General features: G+C 47.1%; 1 protein-coding gene across 5 annotated transcripts in view; it reads right to left on the bottom strand.

The window, feature by feature from the left end:
- The window catches only part of DGLUCY (D-glutamate cyclase), a 73,061-nt gene that overhangs the window by 29,761 nt on the left and 24,871 nt on the right, over nucleotides 1–18,429 (bottom strand). For all 5 annotated transcript variants that reach the window (XM_069736781.1, XM_069736790.1, XM_069736763.1 and 2 more), the window contains 5 exons: nucleotides 17,290–17,389; nucleotides 10,043–10,191; nucleotides 9,825–9,944; nucleotides 7,140–7,291; nucleotides 6,717–6,861 (listed from right to left, as the gene is read on the bottom strand). In XM_069736781.1, the coding sequence (XP_069592882.1) occupies nucleotides 6,721–6,861; nucleotides 7,140–7,291; nucleotides 9,825–9,944; nucleotides 10,043–10,191; nucleotides 17,290–17,389 (662 nt within the window). In that variant the 3' untranslated portion in view covers nucleotides 6,717–6,720. The remainder of the gene's footprint in view (nucleotides 1–6,716; nucleotides 6,862–7,139; nucleotides 7,292–9,824; nucleotides 9,945–10,042; nucleotides 10,192–17,289; nucleotides 17,390–18,429) is intronic.

Raw genomic sequence — 18,429 nt, 5'->3', positions numbered from 1 at the left:
GTCCTGGTGAGGGATCTATGAGGATACGGGGTGGCAGTACACACCGTACTCATAGTCCGCTTGTGGGAATACAGGTGTGACTGTTCACCCTGTATCCCTCCGAGGAAAACTGAAAGAAAACGACGCACATTGAGGTAGATAAGGGTCTAATGAAAGACCCGTGTCCACCTCCTACTGACACTAAGCTAAACTGAAGAGTATAATGCCAGTCGGTGGGGTGTACACTGCAGAGGAGGAGCTAACTTTTTTATTTGCATAGTGTCAGCCTCCTAGTGGCAGCAGCATACACCCATGGTTCCTGTGTCCCCCAATGAGAGGCGATAAAGAAATCCACAGACATCCCATCTACGTGTGCACATACCCTCAGGGTTCTGTTTGAAGCACAGAGAGCATCATGAAGACCAAGGAACACAACAGGCAGGTCCGTGATACTGTTATGGAGAAGTTTAAAGTCGGATTTGGATACAAAATGATTTCCAAAACATTAAACATTACAAGGAGCACTGTGCAAGCGATCATATTGAAATGGAAGGAGTATCATACCACTGCAAATCTACCAAGACCCGGCCGTCCCTCTAAACTTTCATCTTAAATAAGGAGAAGACTGATCAGAGATGCAGCCAAGAGGCCCATGATCCCTCTGGATGAACTGCAGCGATCTACAGCTGAGGTGGGACAGTCTGTCCATAGGACAACAACCAGTCGTACACTGCACAAATCTGGCCTTTATGGAAGAGAGGCAAGGAGAAAGCCATTTCTCAAAGATATCCATAAAATGTGTCGTTTAAAGTTTGCAACAAGCCACTTGAGAGACACACCAAACATGTGGACGAAGGTGCTCTGGTCAGATGAAACCAAAATCGAACTTTTTGGCAACAATGCCAGACAATATGTTTGGCGTAAAGGCAACACAGCTCATCACCCTGAACACACCATCCCCACTGTCAAACATGGTGGTGACAGCATCATGATTTGGGCCTGCTTTTCTTTAGCAGGGACAGGGAAGATGGTTAAAATTGATGGGAAGATGGATGGAGCCAAATACAGGACCATTCTTGAAGAAAACCTGTAGGAGTCAAACCAGGGATTTAAGCTTGAGGAGGCTAATTTGCATATTCCAGGTGCCTTCTAGGAAAAGCAAAGAGTCTCCCTAAGCTAGAAGATCGTTGGGTACAGCCGGGACCAGCTGCTTGGACAGCATCACCAATTTTTGCCTGTAGGACATTATTGCAAGAGAGCTTGGCTGAGTAGATTACACAAGAAGGAAAGCACACAGCAAGTCAGCAGGATCTAGGAGTAACATGGCAGATGTGACAACCTACATGGTGAGCTGCAGCATGTGCTACATGTTCACAGATCGACCAGAAGAAGAATCAAATTTCACCTGTCAGAAGTGTAGACTAGTGGCCCTTTTAGAAGAAAAGGTGCGGGGTCTGGAAGAAAGAATAGCAACTTTGAAACTCATCAAAGAGAATGAAGACTTCCTAGACAGAACAGAAGCATCTCTACTGGTCACAGAAGGTGAAAAAAGTGTCAGAGAACCTCCAAAAGCAGATGAGTGGAAGCATGTGACCAAAAGAAGCAAGAAGACCATGGAGAAATCACCAACCACACAACTGAAGAACCAATATCAAATCTTTGTAGAGGATGAAGATGGCACACCTAAGGATGAAGCAATACCAGCAAGCAAAAAAGAAAAGGGCACACAGCAACAAGTGACAGCAAAAAGTACAGCCAAGAAGCAAAGAAGAGTGGTGGTGGTGGGAGACTCACTACTGAGAGGCACAGAAGCAGCCATCTGCAGACCGGACATAACTGCAAGAGAAGTATGCTGCCTTCCAGGTGCGATGATCAAGGATGTGACCGATAGGATACCAAAGCTCTTCAGCTCCAAGGACGTCCACCCATTTCTTCTGATACATGTTGGCACCAATGACACGGCAAGGAAGGACCTACCGACAATCTGCAATGACTTTGAAGAGTTGGGGAAGAAAGTAAAGGAACTGGATGCACAGGTAGTTTTTTCTTCTATCCTTCCAGTAGACGGGCAGGGAACCAGGAGATGGAACAGGATCCTTGATGCAAACAACTGGCTAAGACGATGGTGCAGACAACAAGGATTCGGATTCCTGGACCACGGTGTGAATTACTTGTACGATGGACTCCTCGCCAGAGACGGACTACACCTCAACAAACCTGGGAAACACACATTCACCAGAAGACTCGCTACACTCATCAGGAGGGCGTTAAACTAGAAGAAGAGGGGACGGGAAGAAAAACATTAGACTTGAACAAAGAAGACCCAGGAAAACATACTCAGAAGGGAGGTAAGAACATTTCTAAAACAATCCACAGCGAGGAGATTGGAACAAAACAAAATCCTCTAAACTGCATGCTCGCAAACGCCAGAAGCCTGACAAACAAGATGGAAGAACTAGAAGCAGAAATATCTACAGGTAACTTTGACATAGTGGGAATAACCGAGACATGGTTAGATGAAAGCTATGACTGGGCAGTTAACTTACAGGGTTACAGTCTGTTTAGAAAGGATCGTAAAAATCGGAGAGGAGGAGGGGTTTGTCTCTATGTAAAGTCTTGTCTAAAGTCCACTTTAAGGGAGGATATTAGCGAAGGAAATGAGGATGTCGAGTCCATATGGGTCGAAATTCATGGAGGGAAAAATGGTAACAAAATTCTTATTGGGGTCTGTTACAAACCCCCAAATATAACAGAAACCATGGAAAGTCTACTTCTAAAGCAAATAGATGAAGCTGCAACCCATAATAAGGTCCTGGTTATGGGGGACTTTAACTACCCGGATATTAACTGGGAAACAGAAACCTGTGAAACCCATAAAGGCAACAGGTTTCTGCTAATAACCAAGAAAAATTATCTTTCACAATTGGTGCAGAATCCAACCAGAGGAGCAGCACTTTTAGACCTAATACTATCTAATAGACCTGACAGAATAACAAATCTGCAGGTGGTCGGGCATCTAGGAAATAGCGACCACAATATTGTACAGTTTCACCTGTCTTTCACTAGGGTGACTTGTCAGGGAGTCACAAAAACACTGAACTTTAGGAAGGCAAAGTTTGACCAGCTTAGAGATGCCCTTAATCTGGTAGACTGGGACAATATCCTCAGAAATAAGAATACAGATAATAAATGGGAAATGTTTAAGAACATCCTAAATAGGCAGTGTAAGCGGTTTATACCTTGTGGGAATAAAAGGACTAGAAATAGGAAAAACCCAATGTGGCTAAACAAAGAAGTAAGACAGGCAATTAACAGTAAAAAGAAAGCATTTGCACTACTAAAGCAGGATGGCACCATTGAAGCTCTAAAAAACTATAGGGAGAAAAATACTTTATCTAAAAAACTAATTAAAGCTGCCAAAAAGGAAACAGAGAAGCACATTGCTAAGGAGAGTAAAACTAATCCCAAACTGTTCTTCAACTATATCAATAGTAAAAGAATAAAAACTGAAAATGTAGGCCCCTTAAAAAATAGTGAGGAAAGAATGGTTGTAGATGACGAGGAAAAAGCTAACATATTAAACACCTTCTTCTCCACGGTATTCACGGTGGAAAATGAAATGCTAGGTGAAATCCCAAGAAACAATGAAAACCCTATATTAAGGGTCACCAATCTAACCCAAGAAGAGGTGCGAAACCGGCTAAATAAGATTAAAATAGATAAATCTCCGGGTCCGGATGGCATACACCCACGAGTACTAAGAGAACTAAGTAATGTAATAGATAAACCATTATTTCTTATTTTTAGGGACTCTATAGCGACAGGGTCTGTTCCGCAGGACTGGCGCATAGCAAATGTGGTGCCAATATTCAAAAAGGGCTCTAAAAGTGAACCTGGAAATTATAGGCCAGTAAGTCTAACCTCTATTGTTGGTAAAATATTTGAAGGGTTTCTGAGGGATGTTATTCTGGATTATCTCAATGAGAATAACTGTTTAACTCCATATCAGCATGGGTTTATGAGAAATCGCTCCTGTCAAACCAATCTAATCAGTTTTTATGAAGAGGTAAGCTATAGGCTGGACCACGGTGAGTCATTGGACGTGGTATATCTCGATTTTTCCAAAGCGTTTGATACCGTGCCGCACAAGAGGTTGGTACACAAAATGAGAATGCTTGGTCTGGGGGAAAATGTGTGTAAATGGGTTAGTAACTGGCTTAGTGATAGAAAGCAGAGGGTGGTTATAAATGGTATAGTCTCTAACTGGGTCGCTGTGACCAGTGGGGTACCGCAGGGGTCAGTATTGGGACCTGTTCTCTTCAACATATTCATTAATGATCTGGTAGAAGGTTTACACAGTAAAATATCGATATTTGCAGATGATACAAAACTATGTAAAGCAGTTAATACAAGAGAAGATAGTATTCTGCTACAGATGGATCTGGATAAGTTGGAAACTTGGGCTGAAAGGTGGCAGATGAGGTTTAACAATGATAAACAATGATAAATGTAAGGTTATACACATGGGAAGAAGGAATCAATATCACCATTACACACTGAATGGGAAACCACTGGGTAAATCTGACAAGGAGAAGGACTTGGGGATCCTAGTTAATGATAAACTTACCTGGAGCAGCCAGTGCCAGGCAGCAGCTGCCAAGGCAAACAGGATCATGGGGTGCATTAAAAGAGGTCTGGATACACATGATGAGAGCATTATACTGCCTCTGTACAAATCCCTAGTTAGACCGCACATGGAGTACTGTGTCCAGTTTTGGGCACCGATGCTCAGGAAGGATATAATGGAACTAGAGAGAGTACAAAGGAGGGCAACAAAATTAATAAAGGGGATGGGAGAACTACAATACCCAGATAGATTAGCGAAATTAGGATTATTTAGTCTAGAAAAAAGACGACTGAGGGGCGATCTAATAACCATGTATAAGTATATAAGGGGACAATACAAATATCTCGCTGAGGATCTTTTTATACCAAGGAAGGTGACGGGCACAAGGGGGCATTCTTTGCGTCTGGAGGAGAGAAGGTTTTTCCACCAACATAGAAGAGGATTCTTTACTGTTAGGGCAGTGAGAATCTGGAATTGCTTGCCTGAGGAGGTGGTGATGGCGAAGTCAGTCGAGGGGTTCAAGAGAGGCCTGGATGTCTTCCTGGAGCAGAACAATATTGTATCATACAATTATTAGGTTCTGTAGAAGGACGTAGATCTGGGGATTTATTATGATGAAATATAGGCTGAACTGGATGGACAAATGTCTTTTTTCGGCCTTACTAACTATGTTACTATGTTACTATGGGTCTGCAAAAGACCTGAGACTGGGGCGGAGATTTGTCTTCCAACAAGACAATGATCCCAAACATAAAGCAAAAACTACAATGGAATGGTTCACAAATAAACGTATCCAGGTGTTACAACGGCCAAGTCAAAGTCCAGACCTCAATCCAATCGAGAATCAGTGGAAAGAGCTGAAAACTGTTGTTCACAAACGATCTCCATCAAACCTCACTGAGCTCGAGCGGTTTGCCAAGGAAGAATGGGCAAGAATTTCAGTCTCTCGATGTACAAAACTGATAGAGACATACCCCAAGCGACTTGCAGCTGTAATCGCAGCAAAAGGTGGTGCAACAAAGTATTAAGTTAAAGGGGCCGAATAATATTGCACGCTCCACTTTTCAGTTTTTTAATTTCCACAAAAATTTAAAATAACCAATAAATTTCATTCAACTTCACAATTGTGTTCCACTTGTTGCTGATTCTTCACCAAATATTTACATTTGGCATCTTTATGTTTGAAGCATGATATGTGGGAAAAGGTTGAAAAGTTCCAGGGAGCCGAATACTTTTGCAAGGCACTGTACTTTGTCACTAAGCTGGGCTAATTCTTCTTTCAGAGCTTCTTTCTCATCAATCAGGGCATTATATGATGTGGTGAATTCTGCCATCTTATTTTCCACATGGGAAGTACATTCTCCCAGGCTGGAGATCTCTCCTTTCATCTCCCCCACCATGGATTTCAAGTCCTCTCTTAATGAGGCTCTTAAGGAAGAGAGGAGACTCTCCATATCTCCTTTTGTGAGAGGTACATTATGCTCCTGCTCCCCAGTGTCCACGGCACCTCCCCCATGCCATGTGAGGAGTGAGAGGATCCAGAGAGAGATAAAGGCACTATTTTACCTGAACTCCCAGCACGCTTCCCTCTGGAAAAGTCCTCCAATCTTGGTGGGGATCCACGTTTCTGGGTTCTTCCCTTGGTCATCGTGCACCCGGAGCCTTCGGACACCTGCAGCCTGTGTTATGGAGGTAAGGATTCTGGCTGGAAGCTGCTGTGTGCCGGTGTTAGGTCCACAGTCTCAGGAGACCTGGAGTTACGCGACTGCTGCCATCTGCTTGCAGGCCATGCCCCCTGACTCCCTTTTTTAATTCCTTCCTTAAAGCGTCTGCTGTTCCTGAATCTATGCTACATTCTTATATAACTTTGATCCCTTAGAAAGGTAAGGATAGGATGCATTGGAACAACTATAGGCCTTTCATTCATTTATTAGATGTGCTTATTCTTTACAACCTGTGTGAATAAAAGTGATTTTTCTTTTTTAAAGCTACCGCTCTTTATCACGTTCGTCTGAGAGGAAGCCTTTATGTGACAAGAAATGCTGCAGTGCTGAGAATACATGGGGATGAGTGAAAATGTCCTATGTTCTTACGTGTGATCTAATCTGACCTCATTAAAGTGTGACCTCCAAAAGCCGCTTGATCATGTCAGAATGGGCATTGTAGAATGGGAGACCATCAACCTCCATGGCCAGATTCCCAGTAACCCCACTGCGTATCCCGTGATTCACCAGTATCGCCAAAAGCTTTTCTTCCTGTAGTAACAAGTTGGACAGAAGAAGGAAAAATATCGTAAAGGAACACTAAACACAGAAAATCAACAGGAAATATAAAACAAAAATCTTATATTTGATTCTATTTGTCTCAAATTACAGTTACAACAGAGAGGTATATAAAGAAATTATCTCTGTACGCCCCAGGAGATTAGCCATGTCTGCCCTCCTCTGCCCTGTAAAATATTGTATAACTCTGCACCATGGCTAAGAAGAAACAAAGATGGTTTTAATATTGTACAGTTTAAGGGGAATATTACCTTTTGGATGGAGGGGAGGGAGGAAGCCCAGGTAGCTCGCTCTGCCAATTTGGGGAACCCAGTTGCCTTTCTTAAGTACCGATCATGAATTTGACAGGTGTTCAAGAGGTATAAGGCACAGGACACAGCATAACCTCCCCAGTTGGACACACCTAGGGTATAACCGAGTCAACTATGTAAGACCAGATGGAGGAGAGAGCAGCAAAGGAAAAAAGCTAATAACAGGGTTGTCCTAGCTCGAGAGCAGAGCTCTGAAATGCCTTAGCAGAAAAGGCTGGCGGTGCTGCATTCATGGCCTCACTCCACTCATTAACCCCTTCATGACCGGGGGATTTTTCATTTTTCCGTGTTCGTTTTTCGCTCCCCTCCTTCCCAGAGCCATAACTTTTTTATTTTTCCGTCAATTTGGCCATGTGAGGGCTTATTTTTTGCGGGACGAGTTGTACTTTTGAACGACATCATTGGTTTTAGCATGTCGTGTACTAGAAAACGGGAAAAAAAATTCCAAGTGTGGTGAAATTGCAAAAAAAGTGCAATCCCACATTGGTTTTTTGTTTGGCTTTTTTGCTAGGTTCACTAAATGCTAAAAATGACCTGCCATTATGATTCTCCATGTCATTACGAGTTCATAGACACCTAACATGACTAGGTTATTTTTTATCTAAGTGGTGAAAAAAATTTCCAAACTTTGCTAAAAAAAAAAAAAAAAATTGCGCCATTTTCCGATACTCGTAGCGTCTCCATTTTTCATCATCTGGGGTCGGTTGAGGGCTTATTTTTTGCGTGCCGAGATGACGTTTTTAATGATAGCATTTCGGTGCAGATACGTTCTTTTGATCGCCCGTTATTGCATTTTAATGCAATGTCGCGGCGACCAAAAAAACGTAATTCTGGCGTTTCGAGTTTTTTTCCCGCTACGCTGTTTAGCGATCAGGTTAATACTTTTTTTTATTTGATAGATCGGGCGATTCTGAGCGCGGCGATACCAAATATGCGTAGATTTGATTTTTTTTTTATTGATTTATTTTGATTGGGGCGAAAGGGGGGTGATTTAAACTTTTATGTTTTTTTTATTTTTTTCACATTTTTTTAAACTTTTTTTTTTAACTTTTGCCACGTTTCAATAGCCTCCATGAGAGGCTAGAAGCAGGCACAACCCGATCTGCTCTGCTACATAGCAGCGATCTGCTGATCGCTGCTATGTAGCAGAATTGCACGTGTGCTGTGAGCGCCGACCACAGGGTGGCGCTCACAGCGACGGGCAATCAGTAACCATAGAGGTCTCAAGGACCTCTATGGTTACAATATACAAGCATCGCCGACCCCCGATCATGAGACGGGGGTCGGCGATGACTTCATTTCCGGCCGCCCAGCCGGAAGCAGTAGTTAAATGCCGCTGTCTGCGTTTGACAGCGGCATTTAACTAGTTAATAGGTGCGGGCAGATCGCGATTCTGCCCGCGCCTATTACGGGCACATGTCAGCTGTTCAAAACAGCTGACATGTCCCGGCTTTGGTGCGGGCTCACCGCGGAGCCCTGCATCAAAGCAGGGGAGCCGGCATCGGACGGTATAGTACGTCCGATGCCGGTAAGGGGACTGGATACATGTACTCAGAGATCTCTGGCCATCCCATAAACAATAAATGGAGCAGTGGTGCACATGCGTCATTGCCGCTCCAGCCTGATGGTACATTACAGAGCTCAGTTCTTGGGTGAAGTTCTAGCAGTCAGCAAGAATCTGCATGAAAAGAACTAATGTGAAATACAAATATTTTTTAGATACAACTTATAGATATTATTTAACTACTGGATCACACGATATATATCCTTACTATTAGAATTACACTTTTTCTTTTAATCAGACCATTTTTATTAAACAATACCACTTCACATACAGCTTTCTTTTTTCAAACAAGAGGAAACAATAACATATGATATTGACGTAGATACAGTTCAAAGCAATCAAAGTGTTTGTTTATATCGATGTATATTAATCAAAAACAACAATAAAGAAACATGAATTGGTAGTAAAAAGCCTTTGAGTAGAGACAATATCCATCCATCTAACCAAGAGCAGATTCTCATTAACTGTTCTGTCATAGGCTCTAATTTTGATTATTCCGTCCTTTCTCCTTCTTCTAAGGCCTAAGTGTAAGAGGACGAAGACTAGAAAAGATCGCTCTCTTAGTATGTAGGAAGAGTAGCTCATATTTACACATAGTGTTTCTCTTCTGATTCCCTCCTCTCTCCATAAATATAATAATATTAATTTTATTGTTCAAGGGTTCGGATCTTGCCAATAATATGCTTGCAGTTTACGTGCCTGAAAATGAATCTTCGAGATGCTCAAAACTATTGGAGAGTCTATGTCTATATTTTCCCCCAAACGACCAATACATCTTCTGGGCTCTGATTCCAGTCTCATCCCAAAATTTTCTCTCCACAAGATCCAATAATCCCTTTCAAAAGGCTTTGATGGAAACACATTCCCACCTCATGTGGATAATTGAATTTTTCATTCATCTCCACAATGGCACTGACAGGCAGGTGAATATGTCATAAATGGATGACATGGGACTATCCCTTTAACTGCCATCTTTCACATGGTTTCCAGTGCCTGGTAGGCAGGAAACCTTCCTGTCAGTGCTGATGTGGAGATATCAGGAAAAGTCTCTATAGACTTACCAGCAATCACCGTGAAGTCTGCAGCAACGTCACATGCGATAGTGTCTCCATTTCTAATATACTTCTTCACAGCCTCCTTTACTTTTCCTGTCCCCAACTCATTTCCACCATCTCCAACCCCTATGAGGTTATAAGATGCAAAAACAATAATTTGTAACTGTGGAAAGATCACCTCTGGTGGGTGCACACGTTATTACAAACACGGGTTGTAGACACACCGGTTGTGTTGATGCCTGGAATAGTCTGTGCAGCAACAAACAAGTCATCGATGGGATCCACTAAGTGCTTGATGTTTATTTTCCTCGCATTATAATAATTGCCATCATTTGCCCTTCCTGCCCTTTCTATGGCCACTAAATGATCAAACCTTAGAAAGGAAAAAAGAAGAAAAAAAAGATAAAAATATTACTCTGAATATTAGAAGATATAGGAAAGTATGTACAAAGTTATTTAACCCTTTTATATCTAGAGAGTTTTGGGCCTTGATGCACAAAGGTCATATTCACCTTATTAAAAGCTGCATTTGCTTTTTATTTTGCAGTCTATTTTGCACAGCTCGGCCCAATATAAGTACTGGGTCTAAAGAATCAGAGAACCAGTGCCATCAAAGACGTGATACAAGTAGTCAGGTTCTGCTACAGGAACCAAACCAACAGCCTTGTTAACGCAGAGAGGTTAATATTACTATGTGTTAACCTCTATATTTATTCTATACAGTCAATTCTGAGTTATTTTGGTCTCCAAACAAATTAATCCATTAGTGACTGCAAAAACAGGATTTTTGGTTGCTTACCGTAAAATCTGTTTCTTGAAGCCTCCATTGGGGGACACAGGAACCATGGGTGTATGCTGCTGCCACTAAGAGGCTGACACTATGCAAATAACAAAATTAGCTCCTCCTCTGCAGTGTACACCCCACCGACTGGCATTAAACTCTTCAGTTAGTGAGAAAGCAGTAGGAGAAAGAACAAGGTTGAAAAACCATAACCACAAACTTGAGAACTGTAAACGTGAGAACAGTCAGAGAACATATAACAAAAACATTGGGAGGGTGCTGTGTCCCACAATGGAGGCTTCAAGAAACAGATTTTACGGTAAGCAACCAAAAATCCTGTTTTCTTTATCGCCTCTCATTGGGGGACACAGGAACCATGGGACGTCCCAAAGCAGTCCCAAGGGCGGGAAAAACAGACTTCCATCAGGTCAGAGGACTCACCACTGCCGCCTGCAGGATCCTTCTGCCTAGGCTGGCGTCCGCCGATGCGTAGGTATGGACCTTGTAAAATTTGGCGAACGTGTGGATGGAAGACCAAGTTGCCGCTTTGCACAGCTGTAGGGCGGAAGCCCTGTGGTGCACCGCCCAGGAGGCGCCGACTGCCCGGGTAGAGTGAGCCTTAATCCCAGGAGGGGGCACTCTGTTCTTGACCCGGTAAGCCTCCAAGATTGCCATTCTGATCCATCGAGCAATAGTCGCTTTAGAAGCCGGCTGGCCTCTGCGCGTGCCATCAGGAATGACGAAAAAGGAATCCGTCTTCCGGAAAGTGGACGTTCTGTCCAGATAGATCCTCACAGCCCTGACAAGATCCAGCTTGTTCAATGTTCGCTCCAGAGGATGAGTCGGAGCTGGACAAAAGGAAGGTAGAACGATGTCCTCGTTGAGGTGGAAGGTGGAAACCACCTTAGGAAGAAAAGAAGGTGGGGGCCGGAAGACCACCTTGTCCTGGTGAATGACCAAAAACGGAGGACGGCAAGACAGGGCCGCCAGCTCGGAAACGCGGCGAATGGACGTGATGGCCACAAGAAAGGCTACCTTCCATGATAAAACTGATAGAGGAATCTCCCTAAGAGGTTCAAAGGGAGAAACCTTCAGAACGTCCAGTACCAGGTTTAGGTCCCATGCCTCCACAGGGGCCCTGTACGGCGGGACGGCGTGGGCTACCCCCTGAAAGAAGGTCTTAACCTGTGGCCGAGAGGCCAAGGTCTTCTGAAAGAGGATGGAAAGCGCAGAGACCTGACCCTTCAGAGAACTAAGAGCCAGGCCCGAATCCAGTCCTGCCTGAAGGAAGGCCAAAAGAGAAGGCAGGGAAAAAACCATAGGCGGAAGGCGGTTGGACTCGCACCACCGGAAGTAGGCCTTCCAGGTGCGGTAGTAGATCCTGGAAGACGAAGGCTTCCGAGCCTGAATCATGGTGTGAATCACCCGGTCCGAAAGGCCAGACGCTCTCAGAACCGCGGTCTCAACAGCCACGCCGTTAAACTGAGCGACCGAGAATTCGGGTGGCAGATCGGACCCTGGGACAGCAGATCGGGCCTGTCTGGAAGGCGCCAGGGAGCGTCCGCGAGAAGGTTGACGAGCTCCGCGAACCAAGCTCTCCTGGGCCAATCCGGGGCGATCAGGATGACCGGCACCCCTTCCGCTTTGATCTTCTTCAACAGTTTGGGAAGTAATGGAAGGGGTGGGAACAGGTAGGGCAGCTCGAACTGTGACCAAGGAATGGCCAGAGCATCGACGCCCACTGCGAGAGGATCGCGGGACCTGGAGACGAACTGCGGAACCTTCCTGTTGACTCGGGACGCCGTGAGATCCACATCCGGAGTTCCCCATCGAAGACAAATCTGATGGAAGACCTCCGGATGTAAGGACCATTCCCCTGCCGCGAGGCCCTCGCGGCTGAGGAAGTCGGCGGCCCAGTTTTCCACGCCGGGGATATGCACCGCGGATATCACCGGAACCGTTGCCTCTGCCCAAAGGAGGATCTTGGATACCTCGGCAAGGGCCAAGGAGCTCCGATGGTTGACATATGCCACAGCCGTGGCGTTGTCCGTCTGGATCCGGACTGGAAGGCCCCTGAGAATCCTTTCCCAGTGGCGGAGGGACAGGAAGATGGCCCGAATTTCGAGGACGTTGATCGGCAGAGATGACTCCTGCAGCGACCAGCGGCCCTGGACCGCCAGGTGGCGAAAAACCGCACCCCAGCCGAGCAGGCTGGCGTCCGTTGTCACCACCTGCCAGTGAACTGGAAGGAAGGACCTGCCCTGGGAGATGAGAGGTGACGTCAGCCACCAGTTGAGAGACCGCCTGACCCGAAAGGAGAGTTTGATCGGTCGATCCAGGGAGAAGACCGACCTGTCCCACTGAGACAGAATGGCTTGCTGAAGGGGTCGCGAATGGAATTGGGCGAATGGAATCGCTTCCAATGTAGCTACCATCCTCTCCAGAACCTTCATGGCCGAACGGAGGGAGGTCGAGGACCCTGGAGCAAGCGTATGTCCAGACAGAGAGGAGATCTCTTGTCTGTGGGAAGGAAGACTCTGCTCTGACGAGTATCGAAAAGCATGCCCAGAAAGATGATGCGCTGAGAAGGAATAAGGCAGGACTTCTTCCGGTTTACCAGCCACCCGAAACGGGCTAAGGTGTCGAGAACAATGGACAGGCTTTCGTGGGCCTGAGCGAAGGACGGATGATGAGGATGTCGTCGAGATATGGAAATAGGACCAGGCCTCTGACTCTCAAGATGGCCATCAGCGCCGCCATGATTTTCGTGAACACTCTTGGCGCGGTTGCGAGACCGAACGGCAGGGCGACGAACTGAAAATGATCTCGTTGCACTGCAAAGCGCAGGAAACGGTGATGTCCGGGAAATATCGGGACATGGAGGTAGGCGTCCTGGATATCTATTGAGCATAGAAACTCCTGAGCCTCCATGGAAGCAATTACTGAACGAAGGGATTCCATCCTGAAGTGTCTCAGGCGAACTCTCCTGTTCAGCAATTTGAGGTCCAGAATGGGGCGAACTTTGCCGTCTTTTTTCGGTACCACAAAAAGATTCGAGTAGAAACCCGTGAAGCGTTCTTTTTCTGGGACGGGAACGATTACCCCGGATTTGAGCAGAGAAGCGATGGCTGAGAAGAAGCCCGGAACTAGAGCGGGGTCTCTTGGAGGACGGGATTGGAAGAAACGATCCCGAGGTCGGGAAGCGAACTCTATTTTGTATCCCGAGGATACAACTTCCCTGACCCATGCGTCCTCTACTGCGGAAATCCAGATGTCCCTGAAAAGGAGAAGACGGCCGCCCAATCTGGGAGTTGGGCTGGAGTCTTGCCGAGAGTCATGCCGAGGTGGATCTTCCAGTCCTGGGCCTGGAGGATCTACCCTGGGAGAAACGAGGACGCCAGGACGGAGTGGGCCTAAAGGACACCGCCTTCTTCTCTTGACGTGCCTGTGGCCTCTGTTGCTGCTGGGAAAAGGAGTTTGACGCAGCGAAGCGACGAAAAGGCCGAAAAGAACGAAACTGTCATCTAGGAGGAGGGCGACGAGGCTTAGCCTGGGGGAGAAGAGAACTTGTACCCCCGGTGGCGTCCTTAATTATTTGGTCCAGCTGGGAACCAAAGAGGCGAGAGCCCTGGAAGGGCAGACTAGTGAGGGACTTTTTGGAGGACAAGTCCGCCTGCCAGGCCTTGAGCCAAACGGTCCGGCGGATGGCAACGGCATTGCTGGAAGCTTGAGCCGCACAAGACGCGGTATCCAGGGAGGCGGAAACCAGGTATTCACCAGCATGGGAAATCTGGTTGGCAAGTTCCGCTAATTGCGCGGGAGGCGCCCCATCCAGGATACCCCGCCGAAGATCCTTGGCCCATTTTGAGATGGATTTTGAAGCCCAAGTGGACGCAAAAGCTGGACATAGAGCCGCTGAAGCCGCTTCAAAAGCAGATTTCGCGAAGGATTCTATAACTCTATCATTAGAATCCTTCAGAGATTCTCCGCCGGACAGAGGAAGCAACGTGTTGGTGGACAGCCAGGAAACAGGGGGGTCCACCGAGGGAGATGCCGTCCAATTGGCGGTAAGTTCTGGAGGAAAAGGATATAACACACCCAGGCGTTTTCCCCTCTGAAAATGCCTAGTGGGGTTCTCCCTCACTCTGGACACGATTTCCTCGAATTCAGGATGAGGAGCGAAAAATTTTGAAGGCGGTTTGGCCCGTCTGAACGAAACCGCCTGATCTGCGGGTTCCGTAGAGGGATCCTTGATGCCACATGTTTGGTTTATTGCCCCAATGAGGTTCTGGACTGTCTCACTCATGGTGGCGATTTGGTTAGGATCCAGCTCCGAAGTATCCTCCGAAGGCGCATCAGATAATGCCTCGCCTGACTCAGGGGAGGAGGATCGGTGGGACACCAACCGCGGGGGAGGGCCGAGCGGCGAGATGGAGCGCGAAGAGGACTCAGACCGACGTTCCTGTCTGGACCTTTTGTGGCTTATCAAGGAGGGCTCGGGCGGCGGTTCCTGCGACCCGCTGGCCACTGCAGGGGTCTGCAGGGGTAACCGATCCAGCGCGGACACTAGGGTTTGAGATACCCGTGTTAAATCGGCCACCGATTGTGACAGAGAGGCGGCCCAGCCTGGGATGGGGGGATCACTCTCGGGCGGAACAGCCGGGGGATCCTGGGCGGTGGGAACAATCGGGTTGCTGCAGGACTGACACAGCGGGGAGGACTGACCTGAGGGAAGTTTGCTGTTACAGGACGAACATGCAAAGTACGTGACTAAGGCAGAAGATGAAGAGGTAGGGGGACGAGAGCGGCCCCCTTTAGAGGTAGACATTTTTAGGGACCCTGAAGATGCCAGTGGGTTAGGGGACAGTGGGCAGAGGGGGGTGTCAGTCTGCAGTGCAGCTACTCACGGACCCGGTCCTGGAAGATGTCCCACTTGTCCTCGGCGGAGAACTTCCCTGAGGTGCTGATTCTGCGATGCTGAGCCACAGAAGATGCGAGTGAAGGAGCGTGGCGCGCTGCGTGAGGCACTGCGAGGGCGGCTGCTGCTGTGAGAAGCGGTGCACACCGGCCGAGAGACCCACGAGGAAGGGGGTGGAGCCAGACGCAGAGGCGCCGGTGGGCAGGGCGCAGTATGTCGGGCGGGAAAAAAGCCCGCCCGCAGAACCGGAAGTGAGGAGCCGAGAAACCGGAAGTAGGCCCCGGCCTAAGCCGGGACCTAAATTAGAGACCGGCGCCGCCGGAGAAGGGAACCGCGGCGCCGGAGCAGTGCGCCGCAGGGGCTGAGAAGAGCGGCAGCCTGCCCAGGCTGTCCGGGAAAACGGAACTGGCGGGGTCGCGGCGCCAGAAGTAGGCCCCGACAGAAGCCGGGACCTAAATTAGAGGCCGGCGCCGCCGGAAATTCGCGGCGCCGGAGAATCGCGGCGCTGGAGCGCCGCCGGAAAATCGCGGCATCGGAGCGCCGCCGGAGAATCGCGGCGCCGGAGCGCCGCCGGAGAATCGCGGCGTCGGAGCGCCGCAGAAAGTAAGTGGCACGGCATCCTGCCAAGGACGCCGTGCAGACACAGGACGCATTGTGGCCCCCGAGCAGAGAGACCGCAGGGGGAAGCGGCGCGGCAGCCTGCTAGGCTGTGACTCTGTAAGGGGCTGTGCGGCTGCAGGGAGAGAACTGCGGCCGCTAAGGAAGAAGAGCTTATGGCTGTCCCTGGGATCCCTCTAAAATAAACGCCATGAGGGAGGACAGGGGGACATCTGGAGAAAAGATCCCGGGGGAATGGAGGGGAAATACTCACCTAAACATCCCACGCCGTTACTAACCTGAGGGGAATGAGACGTCCACGGAGCTGTGATGGACGTCCTCGTCTCCTCCAACCGACAGGCTCTGGTAGGCGAGTGGGTGGGGGACGGAGCCAGGACCGGACTTCTGAGCACGCTTCTGTGCTAGGATCTTGGTCCTGGAGAGGGATCTATGAGGATACGGGGTGGCAGTACACGCCGTACTCATAGTCCGCATTGTGGGAATACAGGTGTGACTGCTCACCCTGTATCCCTCCGGAAAAAACCTGAAAAGAAACGACGCACATTGAGGTAGATAAGGGTCTAATAAAAGACCCGTGTCCACCTCCTACTGACACTAAGCTAAACTGAAGAGTTTAATGCCAGTCGGTGGGGTGTACACTGCAGAGGAGGAGCTAATTTTGTTATTTGCATAGTGTCAGCCTCCTAGTGGCAGCAGCATACACCCATGGTTCCTGTGTCCCCCAATGAGAGGCGATAAAGAAAACAAAGAGCTCAAGTGCAAAAAGTATGGGAGGACACAGAACACGAATTAATTAATCTATGAGAATACTGTGCAACATGTCCGGATGAATCCTTATAGCTACGTCACTGCAGACATGCAAAATGAGGGAAAGCTTTATCCTTTGCTTTATGTGCAAGCAATAAAATAGCATGCTGGGAATAGATGGTCATAGACATAAGAGATGGAGATTGATTTTCCTTTAACAAAAAAATAAATAAATAATTACATATAGATATATAAATCACAGACTCGATGGTTCATTGTCTATGGTCATGTTTTGCCCTACAGAACCTGTATGGTGGTGCTGGGGAGTCCACCATGTGACAATATAAGAGGAGAATCGGCGCTCATCAAGACACTTTTCCATCGGCCGCTGCTGATCCTTCTCTCACCTGGGTGCAGTGGCGTCTCCATTCTCACACAGAAATTTCAAGGCACATTCTGGAGTTTCCCCCTTGTAAGATAACACTGGCACGGACGTCTTCAGGACTCCTGGTGAATACAAAGTCATTGATAAATTAATATGTAATTTTCCTCTTAGATATCCACCTGCCATATGCCCTTGTATCGGGTCGAAGTGTTTAGGCCAGAGCGGGTGCCTCATGACATTTGATTTCACATGTCACTTTTTCAAGTACAAGAGCTAGCCATGTTTTTTACAGATCGCACTCGTCCCTGGGATCGTCTTTGGGAAAGTTCACATGGCCGCAATGTTTTACAGAACAAGTGGTCAGTGCAAAATCACCGAGACAAGTCCGATGTTGATCTGAGTGTCGAATCAAACCCAGCAATGAGAATCTATGGGTCTGTTCAGACTGATAGATAGGAGAGGTGGAGAAACATTTTTTATTTTTTATTCTCTATTTTCATCAGATAAAAATGAAGAAACCCTGATCAAACTCTCATGAAATGCAGACCAACTTTCTCATACTACTTAGGCTGGTTTCATATTTGCGTTTAAATCCGCAGCGTTTAAAACGCATCCGCAAGTGGTGAAAAAAACACATGTAAACGCATACCAACGCTGCGTCTTTTAGACACATGCGTTGCCGCATGCGTTTAAAAAAACGCCGCGTTTGTACGCGTTTACATGTGTTTTTTTCCTGCGTTTGCGCTTTTGGTACGCATGATGAGAAATTTCACAAGCTGGTTTTTGTTCATTCTGCTTCACAAAAATCGGAATAAAAAGCAATCAAAAATGTCACGTGCCCGAAAATGTTACCAGTAAAAATGTCAACTCGTCCCGCAAAAAACAAGACCTCACATGACTCTGTGGACCAAAATATGGAAAAATTGTAGCTCTCAAAATGTGGAGACGCAAAAACTATTTTTTGGAATAAAAAGCGTCTTTCAGTGTGTGACAGCTGCCAATCATAAAAATCCACTAGAAAAACCCCTTATAAATAGAAATCAAACCCCCTTCATCAACTCCTTAGTTAGGGAAAAATTAAAAAAATGTATTTATTTCCATTTTCCCATTAGGGTTAGGGCTAGGGTTAGGGTTAGGATCCCTTTATCACCTTGATGGTGAT

Source organism: Ranitomeya imitator, chromosome 1, assembly GCF_032444005.1.
Source record: "Ranitomeya imitator isolate aRanImi1 chromosome 1, aRanImi1.pri, whole genome shotgun sequence".
Classification (NCBI taxonomy): Eukaryota; Metazoa; Chordata; class Amphibia; order Anura; family Dendrobatidae; genus Ranitomeya; species Ranitomeya imitator.
Note: the sequence above shows the minus strand (reverse complement) of the source record. Positions and strands in the feature narration are given on the sequence as shown.